Source organism: Delphinapterus leucas, chromosome 6 (assembly GCF_059928025.1).
Source record: "Delphinapterus leucas isolate spDelLeu-1000000601 "Yukka" chromosome 6, BTC_Dleu_Yukka2, whole genome shotgun sequence".
NCBI classification, from domain to species: Eukaryota; Metazoa; Chordata; class Mammalia; order Artiodactyla; family Monodontidae; genus Delphinapterus; species Delphinapterus leucas.
Window position 1 is genome coordinate 115,046,120 of NC_143134.1, and position 13,878 is coordinate 115,059,997.

Below are 13,878 nucleotides of genomic sequence, written 5' to 3' on the forward strand. Positions count from 1 at the left end.
CCCCTTCCTAACTTTAGTAAGATACTATCCTCAAAGCAATGCACTCATTTAAACAAATGGCATAGTTAAAACTATTGACTAAATCCTAAACATTTCTTCTGAAAAATCGAGCCCTAGCTTTTCCAACCCACCTGTTCAATATGGGAACAGATTTTAAAGAGAATAACATAATCAATCCTCTGCCCCAAAGAATGGTCCATCATACCAACCACGATAAAGAGTTTATTAAAAGGAAGAAAAAAAAAAAAGAAACGTACATTTTTGTTCTTTGTTTGTTTTAAGAAATTTGATCAAGTTGCAAGGACATGTCTGGGCATGGCTATGTATATCTTCGCGCGGGGCCGTCAGGCAGTGAAGATGGCTGGGCAGCTTGTGGCTCCTCTCGGTGTCGTCCGGCCCCGGGCACTGCTAATCAAAGCCATTACCACTCAGGGTTCGGCCCCGTGGCAACGTCCCCAGCTCTGTTCTAGGGGGGTGCCCCCACTTCCCCAAGAGCCCACCAGCCCTGTCCTCGTGAGCCAAGGGCTGGCCTCCCCGAGGACTGCAGGACACAGGGTGGGCTCTAGGGCCACCTGGCCCTGGCAGGCAGGCTCTGAGCTATGGCAACAGATTGAAGCTGGAGGCCGGTGTCACTGTTGCCCTGATTTCTTTTCCTTCTGGAAGCTGAAGCTTGTACGTCTGTTCAGTTTTCTTTGTTTCTGAGCAAAATAGTCAGCCCGGGCAGTGCTTGCTCGTGATTCCAGGATGTAGTTAACCTAGAAAGCAAAACGACACAGCCCGTCACTTGTCAGCCACTCTGCTCGCCTGGGATGAGCAAGGGAAGGGCCCTGCCCTGGGCTGGGCGCCCTCCGGGCCCAGTGCCCCCCTGTGCGTGGCGTCCAGTCATCACGGCAACCCCGCAGGCTGTGACCGAAGCCCACTGCACAACACGAGGCTGGTACAGGCCTTTCAGCCAGTGGTGGAGCTTTTCTGATTCCAGAGCCCGTGGTCCCTCCCAGAAGAAGCCTGTGTACCGGGGTTCCTGGTTCTGCCCCCAGCCTGCCGTGTAGCCCTGGGCTCGCACATTAACTTCTCTGAGCCCCCTCTTCCCTTGTCTGAAAGACAAGGATGTCACAGGGATGAAAACCAAACCAAAACGAGGCTCTGTGTTCAGCCTCCCACCAGCAGGTACAGAGGTCCCAACTGGGGTATTTTAATGCTCACAAGCACCCCACTAGCTACGGCTCATTTGATAAAAAAGGGAAGTGAGGCTCAGAGAAGAGGACCAAGCTGCCCGGATCACCGAGAGGTCAGGGTCAAAGCCGGGAAAGGTGCCGTGGAAACTCTGTGCAGGATGCACAGCCAGCTGCCTCCCAGGTCTCCACATTGCTGCTCCCACCTGGTTCTCTTGGGGTCTTTTCAGATTTCCCCCCAGTGGTCACTGTCACCATCACCTTTGGCACTGAGCATCTGCCTTATCTGAGCCTCACCCCATGTTTGGTTCAAGGGGCAGAGGGAAAATTAAGACTTGGTCCCTGTCCCAAGGACCTCACGGCCTAGTGAGTGTCCAACAGAACAAGTGTGACAACAGATACAGAAGGAGCAGAAAGGAATGGGGAGAGTAACTATCGGGGACATGTGGGGCAGGGAAGGCTTGTGGAGGGGATGAATGAGATGGGTTTTGAGAGACAAATAGGAGTTTGAGGTGTACAAGGGGTGGGGAGAATCAGCACGCATCAAGGCACAGCAGTGGAACACAGCAAGGGGGTGTCCATGAACTGCAGAAGCTTAGGGATCAGTCAAGGTGAGGCAGGGAGGAGCCAGGGAAGGGCAGCAGTGCCGTGATAAGACCTGCACCTGGTGCGAGGATGAGCCCCTGGCTGGGTGGTGGTGGCGGTGGCAGCAGCAGCAGCGTTTGGAGTGCTTGTCAAGGATTGAGTCATTCAACCCTCACAACAGCCTTAGGAGATGGCTGCCATTGTTATCCCCATTGTACAGAGGAGAAAACTGAGGCACAGAAATGATAACGTCATTTACTCAAGGTCACAAACCTAGAAAGAGTACGCGCCAGGACCTGGACCAGCTCTCCAGGCCCCGGGCCTCCTCAGAGGTCCCCACCCCCTCACCTCCTAAGACCCGGCTCCTTCCACTGCCCCAGCTGCCTCTGGCTGGGCCTTTCTGAGAACAAACACTGTTTCTCTTCAACCTCAAATATCTCAAAGTTATGACTAGAACCCTGAATATTCCTGGCTAGAGAAACGAGCTGCCCCCTCTGTTGACTACTCTGAGGGCCACGTGTCTCGCGCCCGGAGCGGGAGAGGCCTCTGAGGACTGAGAAAAAACCGAGGTGCTCCGGGGAGGTGGTGCAGATGCCTTGCCTCGCGTGGGGCTGGGGCTCTGCCATGGTGTCCCCTCCAGACTTTCTGCTCTGATAGTCGCCGGCAGCAGGCGTTAAAGGCTGGTGTGTGAGTACAGAAGGCTTGACGCGCTCGGCCCACTGCCTCGCCAAGTTACCAGCTGAAAGCAATAAATCATGAGGCCTGCAGGGCCGGGTGACGATTTGGGACACTAGAGACAATGCATGGAAAGAAGAGGTTTATCATTCTTAATAAGAGCAATCTTTGGGTTCGATTGTTTGCACACTCAACCAATCTACTGTTTTCAGTGTATTTTTGGCACATGTAACTTGACAAAAGCATTTTAAAATGATCCTCAACAGGCCAACTATTCCCTAAATTTATTATCTTCAGTGCTTTGTGATAATCACATAGATAATTTTAATGGAAGATTAATGTAATAATCAAAAGATAAAAACGCCCTTTGGTCTGCCATCAGCTGGTTAATATGCTGTGGCTTAAGACTTGCACAGTTTTATGCACTACAGAGTGTTTCACTTTCAATGCATTTTACAGCTTAAGGCATAAAAATATAGGGAGTTTTCATGGTCAATAAAGTCACAGCCTCCATCACTCGATCACGAGAAGAACCCAATTTGAAGAGACCAATGATTCCTCTGAGATTCACCTCGAAGCCTGCAGAACTAGGGGCCACGCAGGGATTAGCTCAATCCCATCTCGGGTGGGAAGGGGCAGGGCAGGTCTGGGACTCCTCAGCTTGGTTCAAGATGAGGCTCCACCTGTATGTGCTCTGTGGCCTTGGGCCTCTTTTTCCTCGTCTATAAAGTGGGGATAATAATGTCTACACTGGGCAGGGCAGCTGCAAAGATGAAATGAGATAATGTACATAAAATGTCTTGTATACAGTCGGTGACCAATAAATGGGTCCTATGGGGAAAAACACAACAAGCTAAAAATAACTTGGAGAGTTGCCTGCTTGTAATAGTTTCTTTGACATTAGCCTCTGGTCCTTATTTCCTCCTTTCAGTTGCAGACACTGGTCAGAGCCCAAGCTGTGGCTCGTCTAAAGTTTCAGTCTAAAGCTCTTATTTTATGTGAAACTCCTCAATTCTAGAACCACCACATGTATTACTTGCGTCTAAGACCGACCTGAGAAGAACCTCTGATGGCAACATTTCTACCAAGTGGGGCCTCAGTCAGTTGGTGTTGGTGCAAAGCCCCACGAAGACATTGGGAATGGCAGATTGGGCTAAGTATTTAAACTGCTTTAAAAATCAGAGATCGGAGACGTGAAATTTAATCTTCCATCAGGATCGCGATCATTAGCTCTCTAAATAAATCAGGCTGGGACTTCTCCTGGAGTCTTGTGCATGATGTAATATTTCTACAAGCATTTTCATATGAAAACAGACATTTTAGGGAAGGCGACAGGCCTTGGGGATTTTGCAGAAAAGCATCTGCGTCGAGGGAGCATTTGGTCCTGGAAAATGATTTCTCTGCACTTGTTCTTCCACAGTCTTGCAGTGAAGTCATAAACCTGTGTTTCTGTCATCAATCTGCTGCTGTGAAAATTATTTTGATGTCAAACACAGGATTATAATTTTACTAGAATCCTTCTAGTAAAATCCTTGAATATTTTAATGCTGGCTACAAAAAAAAAGGCCAGGACTTCCCTGGCGGCACAGTGGTTAAGAATCCGCCTGCCAATGCAGGGGACATGCGTTCAAGCCCTGGTCCGGGGAGATGCCACATGCTGAGGAGCAAGCTTGTGCGCCACAACTACTGAACCCGTGTGTCACAACTACTGAAGCCCGCAAGCCTAGAGCCCGTGCTCTGCAGCAAGAGAAGCCACCGCAATGAGAAGCTCACACACTGCAACGAAGAGTAGCCCTCGCTCGCTGCAACTAGAGAAAGCCCGCAGGCAGCAATGAAGACTCAATGCAGCCAAAAATAAAATAAATAAATAAATTAAAAAAAAAAAAAAAAAAGGCCAGCCCTGACGGGGTAATGGAATATTTCTCCACCTGGCCCTGGAGTGCGGCACACGCTCCCTGGGTCGTCGGGGGATGCGCTGGCAGGTAACTCTTACCTTGCTGCTTTCAGGCACTCCAGGTGGGCACTGTCCCCTGCCTGTTCCAAGGGGCTCCAATCCGGGGTGGTCTATGAACCCTCTGCTTTCCATCCAACTGGTCACGCTACTCTGTCTCGGGTCTAAACTGTCCTCCTAGCAGCTTTATTCTTTTAATTCTCATCTACTACTTTTGAAAATCTTTTGAAGCCATGAGGACTTTGCCTCAAAATGTTTCTGTGAAACAATTCCATTTCATCGAAATCTCCTGTTCAGCTCCTTAAGTCTATGCACACCTGGGAGGTTAGGAGCACAAGTTCTGGAATCTGCCAAACCGGGGTCAAGTTCTGGTTCTGCCTGTCACAACCCTGGCTAAGTTACTTTTTTCCTGAGCCTCAGTTTTCATCTAGAAAATGGGAATGACCTCATAGAGGTGTGAAGGTTCCTTGAGACAGGACAGGTAAAGTGCCTGGCCCAGGTCCTGCACTTTGTGACCCCTCAGTGTATCTTAGTACTTTTATTACTATTACTTGATGACATCTACTCTTAAGAAGAGAACGAATAATCACTTAGGTAGCTTCCCCGTACCATTTAATATTCGCTCTAGCAGCTAATATTAGCCTTACGGTGGGGTAGGGCAGGGTAGGTACCATGATCCCTATTTTACAGGAGGAGAAACTGAGGCCCAGGGAGGTGATGTGACTGGTCAGAGTCACACACACCTGGGGTGGAGGAGCCCCCTCTGGCTCTAGGCCCTGTTCTGCTACAGCAGTTCTGTTTTCTCTATCTGGTTATTCTACGTAAGATTTGGCTTGGAGAAAGGATTCTCAGTTTGGAAGAGTCTGCAAATCACTAGACCAGGGCTGCTCAGAGCGTGGCACACAGACGGCATCCTGTGCAGCGCCTGAGAGCTTCTCAGCGACACAGGATCTCGGGCCCTGACCCATATTTCCTGAACCAACGAGACCCCACAGGAGCTTTTCTCAGTCTGACCCCGCTTTGCAAGATTCTGTGTGGCTTGGCCCCTGCAACCTCTCTGCTCCAGACACACAGGCTTGGGTGCAACCTCCCAGCCACACCGCACTCGCCCTGCTTCTCTGCTCCGCCACAGGCTGCTCTCTCTGTGAAATGCCTTTTCTCTCTCCTCACCTGGTAAAATGTGTGCTTTTCCATCCATCCTTCAGGGCTCAGCTCTCCCTGCCTCCCTACCCCCTGTACCAAGTCAGTTTACTCTTTACACACCGATGGGGCACCTTGTGACTTATTTAACAGTCTTTTTAAAATATTTATTTATTTATTTATTGGCTGCGTTTGGTCTTTGTTGCTGTGTGCGGGCTTTCTCTCTAGTTGCAGCAAGCAGGGGCTACTCTTCATTGTGGTGCATGGGCTTCTCATTGCAGTGGCTTCTCTTGTTGCGGAGCACGGGCTCTAGGCACATGGGCTTCAGTAGCTGTGGCACACGGGCTCAGTAGTTGTGGCTCGTGGGCTCTAGAGCGCAGGCTCAGTAGTTGTGGTGCACAGGCTGAGTTGCTCTGCGGCATGTGGGATCTCCCCGGGCCAGGGCTCAAACCCATGTCCCCTGCATTGGCAGGTGGATTCTTAACCACTGCGCCACCAGGGAAGTCCCTCTCTGTAATTTTCTTAACGTCTGTCTCCTCTGAAAGAGGACAAGCTCACTGAGGGCAGGGACTGGGGTCTGTCACTGCAGTATCCTGAGTACTAGCCTGGCACACAGAAGGTGCTCCGTGAGCACTGTTGAGATATGGTAACAGACAATTCTAGCATCAAGCCGGGTATGTTTAGAACAGGTTAATTATCGTGATTACTTTAAGGTGTCTTCAAACAATAACAATAATTTCCTCAGAGTCTGTTCCAGGAAACTCAAGGAGCTCCTGAGTGGGGTTGGAGGGAAATAAATGGTACGTAAAAAGAATGAATAAACACATGAAGAAGGAGGATTATCGGGGGACTGGGAGGAAGCTGAAGGGGGTCCTGGCTGGCTGAAGCAGGTGCAGAGCAGCTGACCTGCGGTGTGGCCCAGGCCTGGGTGCTCACCAGCCGGGTGACCCGTAGGCAGTGCAGTGACCCTGCAAAACCGGCCTGGGAGCCTCGTGCAGTGCTGGGGGGGAGCCGGTCCTGCACACGCCAGGTCTGGGCCGAGAAGGAACACTCACCTTGAGCACGATTTCATTGACAGTAGCAGCGTCAGATTCAAAGTAGAGGTGTTTATAGTCGTGATTGCTTAGATACGTGAGTTTAAATATCGCGTGACCTAGAGGGAGAGAGAAAAGGCAGGGTTGAGGGGGCTCTGGCGGGTTACCTTGGGGGACGCCCCCCATATTCTCTTCTCCCCTTGTCATTTCAGTTCCAGCGAGAGCAAGTGGAGGCTGCAGGCCTGCAACTCTTCCCAGGAGTCGTTCACCTTCTCATCACAGGTGGGGAGAGAGCAGGCAGTAAACAACAGATCAAACAGCTAGTTATGTCCCATTCCACTCTGAAGGGTGTTCCGGGGACGCCAGATTAGGAAAGCTCTACAGAACTATTTCTACATAATAGTCGCATGGAAAAGGTGGTATTTTTTAAGGCAGAAGACCAATTAACTCCAAATTATTTCTCTAAAAATAACTGTGCTTAAAGTCAAATAAATGAGCAACAGGAAGGAGGAAGGCCGATAGTAACGCTATTACCAGGTTCTCCGTAGCCTGGCTCCTGCTGGGAGGGGGAGTCCTGGTCATGTGGTCCCGCGTGGAAGCTGCTCCCAAGGCCCAAGGCCTCCGGTCATTTCCACCCTGGAAGGATGGGTGGACTGGGGGCGGCGGGGGGCGTGGAGAGGCTGCTCTAAAGGCTGCCATGGAAAGCTGGCACCTCACAGAGCAGACTGACTCAGGGGGTCTGACCCCCTGAACACACAAACCACCTCCAGACCCAAATGCTTTTGTAACCCTTTCCTACCACCTTCAGGGCAACCTTGTCATTTCTGGAACTGCTTCCTGGTCTAGCCTCACCTCACTTCACCACTCTCAGATGCCACATGCCAGCCCAGGGCACTGCACATACCCACCTGCCCACGCTTGGGATGTCCCCTCTCATTATCCTGTCTCCAAAAGATCAGCCAATGCTGGGTACTTTAGCTCAACTGGCATCTCCGTGGGATACATTTCTAGGCACGTTTCTCATGTGGCCTCCCGCAGTGCTCGGCCCGTCAAAGAAACCTGCTTACCGGATCACGCCACCTGCAGTCGTGACCGCACCCCCTGTGCCTGTCCTTTGGGCCAAACATGCCAATCAGATTCCCTCCTCTAAGTGGAGACATAGGTGCCCGCCGTCCTCACTCCCATGTGACGCTCTCCCTAGCCCATCAGCTCATGCTGTCCTTGGGTTCTGGGAGACCCCTGTGGACCTCCAAGAAAGTCCTCTTTCTCCTTAAGCTATTTTGAAGTTGGTTTCCATTACTGGCAACCAAAGGAGTACTGCTCCAGAGAGACGTGTAGTCAGAGCTCGGTAAACATTCCCAGACCAAGGAGCAGCTGGTGACATCTCTTACCCAGAGGCTTCCTCCTACCAGCCTCAGAAACAACTCCTTCTTGTCTTTTCTGCAGACTTCAGTGCTTGTGAGATTAAAATTCAGCATATCCTTTCTATTAGCCCTTCTCATCCGTTGTCCTTTTAATTGAAGCAGTGGCTGGTCATAGTTATTAATAACATATCACCCATATTACTGTAAGTTCACCTCTTTCCCAGAGAAATCTTCCTGGAAACTTTATTTACAGTAGCTAATTCTTCAGATCTTCAAAAATAAACTGATACATGCTGTACATTTGTGGCCAGAAAAGTTAAGCTGCTGGTATTTTATCCTGGAAACATCATTATGATATACTTTCTGACTATAAATTCAATATTGAAAAAATTAGCTAATAATTTCTGAAAAACCTCGCTTTCCGTCACTTGACAAATTTAGCCTGATTCTAAATCGTGGTACTAAAGTGTTAGAATTTTTAGCTGAAAGCTAATCATTCTGTGAATATATAAATTACTTGTTTCTGAGAAGTGAATCTCACACGAATGGATGTATCTGTATGTATGGACGTGAGCGTACGTGTGTATTCTTTTATCTTTACAGGATTCAGCTCAGAATGTCAGAGCCTTGATGGTGATATCACTGTGCGGAAGAACAATGCAGATTTCTCTGTTGGCCATGCTGTGACCAAGCAGAGCCATCTATGAAGGTCACAGGGCTGTGAAGGACAAACAGAGACACCCCCTCCAGGAGGCCTTACTGCTGACACCTGGCCGTGACAGACACAGACACCAGTGCCTGCAGCTAAAAAGGACCAGAAGGTCTTAGGGAGGTCTGTGGACCCGAAGCTTCGGGGTTCACTGACCACTTTGATAAGTGATCTCATGGACTGTCTATACCACCTGCTCCCGCTCGTCACTGACAAAACAAAACCCAAACCTCAAGATACTAGAGCATGTTTCGCCTGAACAACTGGGACACCATTAAAAACCTGTCCTGCACTCTTTAGGAAGAGCCAAATCTACACATGGCACACGTGACATGCAGTCTGCAGGGGCCCGGGAGCCTCTGGAAGGAAGCCTCCACGCCATCCCCTTGGACGGTACGGGCTCACAGAGGGGAGGCCTGTGGTTCATCCGCACACCAATCATAGGACAAAAACAAACTAATCATCCCACATCGAGTGTCTGGAACGGCTGCATATTTGGGTCAGGTGACTACAAACACCCCCCCATGTCCTGTGCTGAGCTAGGAGGCTGTGTGTGTCCTCTGCCTGTCCCCAGCACTCTTACCAGACCCCCAAGGAAGAGGGAAGCAAGTCAGAGTGATGAAGAGTTCCAGCCCTGACCATCTCACTGAAGCCTCTGACTTGTCTGTCCTTTCCAGAGAGAGCATTCACATCACTGAGGGGAGAGGAGACAGAACACCATCTGGAGAACCTGTATTAGGATTCAACAGCTCGGCCCTTTTGTAACTATTACAGAGCCACAGATAGACTATCACACAGCTAAAAACCGGGTGCGGTGCGGTGGGACAGCTACAGCAGACGGCCCCTTCCTGCTCTGTGGGAGGACTTCGGAGGGAGAGCTCTAGTTAACTCAGAGCCACGCTGTCACTCGTGCTGGAGCCACGGAGCATGGGGCCAAGGCACGCCGAGAGAGTTTTTGCTGTGAGGCTTTCCCCCTTGCTCCAGGGATCCCTGTTTTGCTGGGTGGCCAGAGGAATGAACACCAGGAACACTGAGAGACAAGTATGATGAGCATGACGAAGAAGGTGATCCCAGGGAGATGCTGTGGAGACCCCAGGGGAGGTGGCTGACCTGGTAGCGGAAGGGCCACTCGAGACACAGCTTCCTGGAGGAGCCGACGCCTGACTGAGCAGTCTTAGAGGAGGAAGGGGGGTCAGCTGGGTAAACGTGGGGTGGAGAAGGATGCGACAGGGCGAGGACAGAGCGTGGACACACACACGGGGGCGAGAGGCAGCACGCCTCCGAGCCAGGGCTCCGAGCAGGCAGGTTCACGAACAGTGGGTGGGCAGGAGGTGCTGTGACACAGGGCAGACTAAAGGGCTGGGAACACTGGATTCAACAGCTGAGGGAGCCACTAGTGGACTGTAAGCTGGGCAGTGAATGGTCAAATTGGGCTTTTGGGCATTCACCCTGGCTCACCAGGGCCTGGAGGCAGGGGGACCAGCTGCCACAGTCATCCAGGTAGGAGCATATTCAGTTTTGAGCTAGACAGGAGTAAAAAGGATGCTGAGAAAGGGACTGACTTGAGAACTATAGAGAAGGTAACAGTGGCAGGACTTGGGAATTCTTTTATAGGAGTTAATAAGCAGAATTCACACTTGTATAATTTCACCTAATCCAAAGCCCATATATTAAAGTGTAACAAGTTAATTGACCTCTTTCTGGAGATGGATCTACCTATCAATAAACATGAGTGGTTTATGCTATGTGGTAAATTCCCACCAGAGGTGTCTGGGAAGGGATCACTGGCATTTCAACACCAGCTGAACAGAACAGGAACACAAAGTGAGAAAAGTCTGTTATCAAAACTTTACCAGCCTCGGGCACCTCTAGGCTCACCTCAGGTAAAGGAGGAAGATGGGGGGGGTCAAATGTCCTCCTCAGCTGCAGCCCATCAGGGCACCTGTCCCGGGGTGTTAGAGGGAATCAGAGGTGGGCAGGTTACCCTTGGAAACTCAAAGAACATCAGCACCTTTCATAGGGAATGAGTAAGCCATAAGGGTAAACTGTCTCTGTAAAAATGCCAGTTGAGAAAAATGATCCAGGCATGCCTTGTTTTATGGTGCTTTCAATTTATTGTGGTTCGCAGATACTGTATTTTTTACAAATTGAAGGTTTGTGGCAACCTTGCACTGTCAGATGATGGTTAGCATTTTTCAGCAATAAAGTGTTTTTAAATTAAGGTGTGTAAATTATTTTTTTAGACATAATGTTATTGCACATTTAACAGACTACAGTATAGTGTAAATATAACTTTTATATGCATTGGGAAACCAAAAAATGTGTGTGACTTGCTTTACTGTGGTGGTCTGGAACCAAACCTGCAATATCTCTGAGGTGAGCCTGTGTATCAGTATGATTTAAAAGAAAATACAAAGTCTAATATTGCAATTAGTCCAAATTATTTTGTTTGGGTTGTTAAATTCTGTTTGGAAATTGAGGTATAACAAAAGCCTGGGATGCAGAGGGGGAAAGTGTGAGTGCTAGTCAGGGACTTGGGAAGAAATCCAGTTCTGCTGTGTTCTAGTGGTGGGACGGTCGGAGGCACTGTCCCTCCAGAGGCCAAGGTTTGCCCAAGAGGAGACAGCATCCATCAGGCATCTCACATGGCACTTGGAAACAGTGGGGGCTTAATGGGTGGTGGCCATCATTCTTACAACTGTGATGGAACTGATGTTTGACGATAATATCCTCACTGTTCTGACGATTTGGTTTTTAATTGGGCCTTCTTTGAGCAGACTTGCTTTAGAGCTGTAGGAATAAAATGCAATATAATGGGGTATAAAATGTGGCATCTAAGCCCCGGTCACATATCCAGATTTGCTCAGGGCGCTGAAACTATACCTCTGCTTCTGAATACTGAAATGGAAGTCTGGATATGTAAAAATGTATTTTTACTAATTAGCAGCACAGGTGTCAGAAGTGGAGACTTTTGAGCTTTCGTGCTGTAATTTATCATCCGCATTATGAGTTTTAACTTAAACCAGAGGCTGTGCTGAAAAAACAGGGTCTTCTGGTCAATTGAGGGGAGTGGTCATTCAGAAAAAGCTGCTAGCATCACAAGATGAGACAGCTTAAGCAGAGGGCCAGCAGCGCATGCACTCCTGCTCAAAGAAGTGCTCCCAGATTTCCACTGCAAATGGAACAGAGATTGTTGTTTGAAAAGAGGCTCCCTTCTAAACGACCTGTGGGCACCGACTGTGGTTGGCAATGACTGGTCAGAGCTGGGACTTCCAAACTGAGCCTGAGGCCCACCTTTGTCTAAAACCCCCCAGGTGTCCCACTTGCCAGGAAAGCCAAAAATAAACTTGAATTTTTTGGTTTTCCTTTTCAATTAAAACATTATAAAATATATTTTAAAATTACTAGAAATTTAGAAGACAGAGGAAAAACTTCCACACTCTACCCCCGTAATACCAACATCCTGGCACAATGACATCCATGGTCTCTTTTCTAGTCATTCTCACATGTCTGTTTTCACACAGTTGTAATCAGATTGTATAGTAAAATTTGGGGAGAATTTTTGTTGTTAACATTTTAGCATAGCCTTTTCCTTGTTGCTACATAGTCTCCACAACCATCTTTTTCAACAGCTGTATTTTATTCCAACAAGTAGGTGTGTGCCATGGTTCATGTTACTATCTTTCCATTGGGCATTTAAGTTACTAATAAAATTGCCAGTATTATAGATAAGCCTATGAAGAACATCTCTGAGTATTTGGATTCCTTCTGAATTCCTTTACATCAGGCATGGATACTTCTAAAAAAATGGGTTTCCAGGGTCTGATGTTTTCTGGTTCCTCTGGCTTGGAAGTGGGTGGAGAGCTCTCATTGGATTTCCCTTTTTTTAAAATAACTTTTTATTTATTTATTTATTATTTATTTTTGGCTGTATTGGGTCTTTGTTGCTGTGCGCGGGCTTTCTCTAGTTGTGGCGAGCAGGGGCTACTCTTCGTTGCAGTGGGAAATGGATGGCCTGGGATGCTTTGGTCTCTGGGCTGAACACCCCCTCTGGGTCTGGTCTCCACTGCGAGCAGCATTCCCAGCTGCCTGTAGGAGCTTCAGTTCAATGTAATTCAACTGGCAAAGACTGGTGCTCCTTCTCGAGCACCCCGATGGTGGCAGAGGCCCCAGTAACTGTGATGACCTCTTTGACCTCTGGAGCAGGGACAGAGTCTGATCCACTTAACACTTTTGCCTGTGTCATTCACCCCCTCCCCCTGCCCCCTTTGGCTCCTTCCTATAAACATAATTAAAGCTCTCTGATTATAAAAACTCCCATGGCAATGTGATTTCCCTCCTTCCTCTAATTTACTGAAAACACTCTTGCTAAGGTCACCACGACCTCTATGTTGAGAGATCCAGTAGATACTTCTCGGCTTTTATTTTGCTTGGCTTCTCAGCTGTATCTGATACTTCTGCAGTCCTCTCTTCCCAGGAAGCCAGAGTCAACTGATTTTTCAACTGACTTCTCCAGTCAATCTGTTTCTTATATGTCCTTTGTGACCTTCTTGTCCTTTATCTTTCTCTTAAATAATGGTCTTCCCCGGTGTCCTGTCCTTGACCCTCATCTCTTTTAACTCCATTTCTCCTCTGTCAGGTTTGCCCCTTAGGTTTTAACTACTACCCAGATATTGATGATCCCGAAGCAGATATCTGGCTCGGACCTTTCTCCAGACTTTCAGGGCCAACCAGTGAGTACAGCTGCCATCTTCATATGGCCTGCAGTGTTGCACATCCAGAACTGAATTCTACATTTCCCCTTAAATCTAAAGGTCTGTTAGCCCAACTGGAGGCTTCACTACTTACCAAGTTCCAAGCATTTGGTCCCCTAAATAGTTTTCATATATTCATCTTCCATCCCTTCCCATCCTGTGACCACAGCCCTCACCGAGGTCCTGACCGTCTGTTGCCTCTTCTTGGTTTTCCTACTTTTGGTCATGTCTTCTTCAGATCCAAACATCTACCGAGAGGAGTCATCCTTTTGTAACACACATCTGGTCATATCACTCTCCTACTTAAAACTCTACAGTGTTTCTTTTCCTATTGTCTTCAGAATAAAGTCCAAGCTTTTTAGATGATTTTCAAGACCCTAAATCAGCAGTTGTCAAACTTCTTGGTCTCAGAATCCCCTTACACTTTGAAACATTACTGAGGAGCTCCAAAAGCTTTTGTTCATGTGGACTATATCTATCAATATTTATTATAT

At 48.4% G+C, this 13,878-nt stretch overlaps 1 protein-coding gene across 6 annotated transcripts in view; it reads right to left on the reverse strand.

Annotated features, from left to right (window-relative positions):
* Positions 1-202: 202 nt before the first annotated feature.
* MAPKAP1 (MAPK associated protein 1) overlaps positions 203-13,878 on the reverse strand; it is a 230,645-nt gene continuing 216,969 nt past the window's right edge. For all 6 annotated transcript variants that reach the window (XM_022578740.3, XM_022578739.3, XM_022578738.3 and 3 more), the window contains 2 exons: positions 6,579-6,676; positions 203-755 (listed from right to left, as the gene is read on the reverse strand). In XM_022578740.3, the coding sequence (XP_022434448.1) occupies positions 630-755; positions 6,579-6,676 (224 nt within the window). In that variant the 3' untranslated portion in view covers positions 203-629. The remainder of the gene's footprint in view (positions 756-6,578; positions 6,677-13,878) is intronic.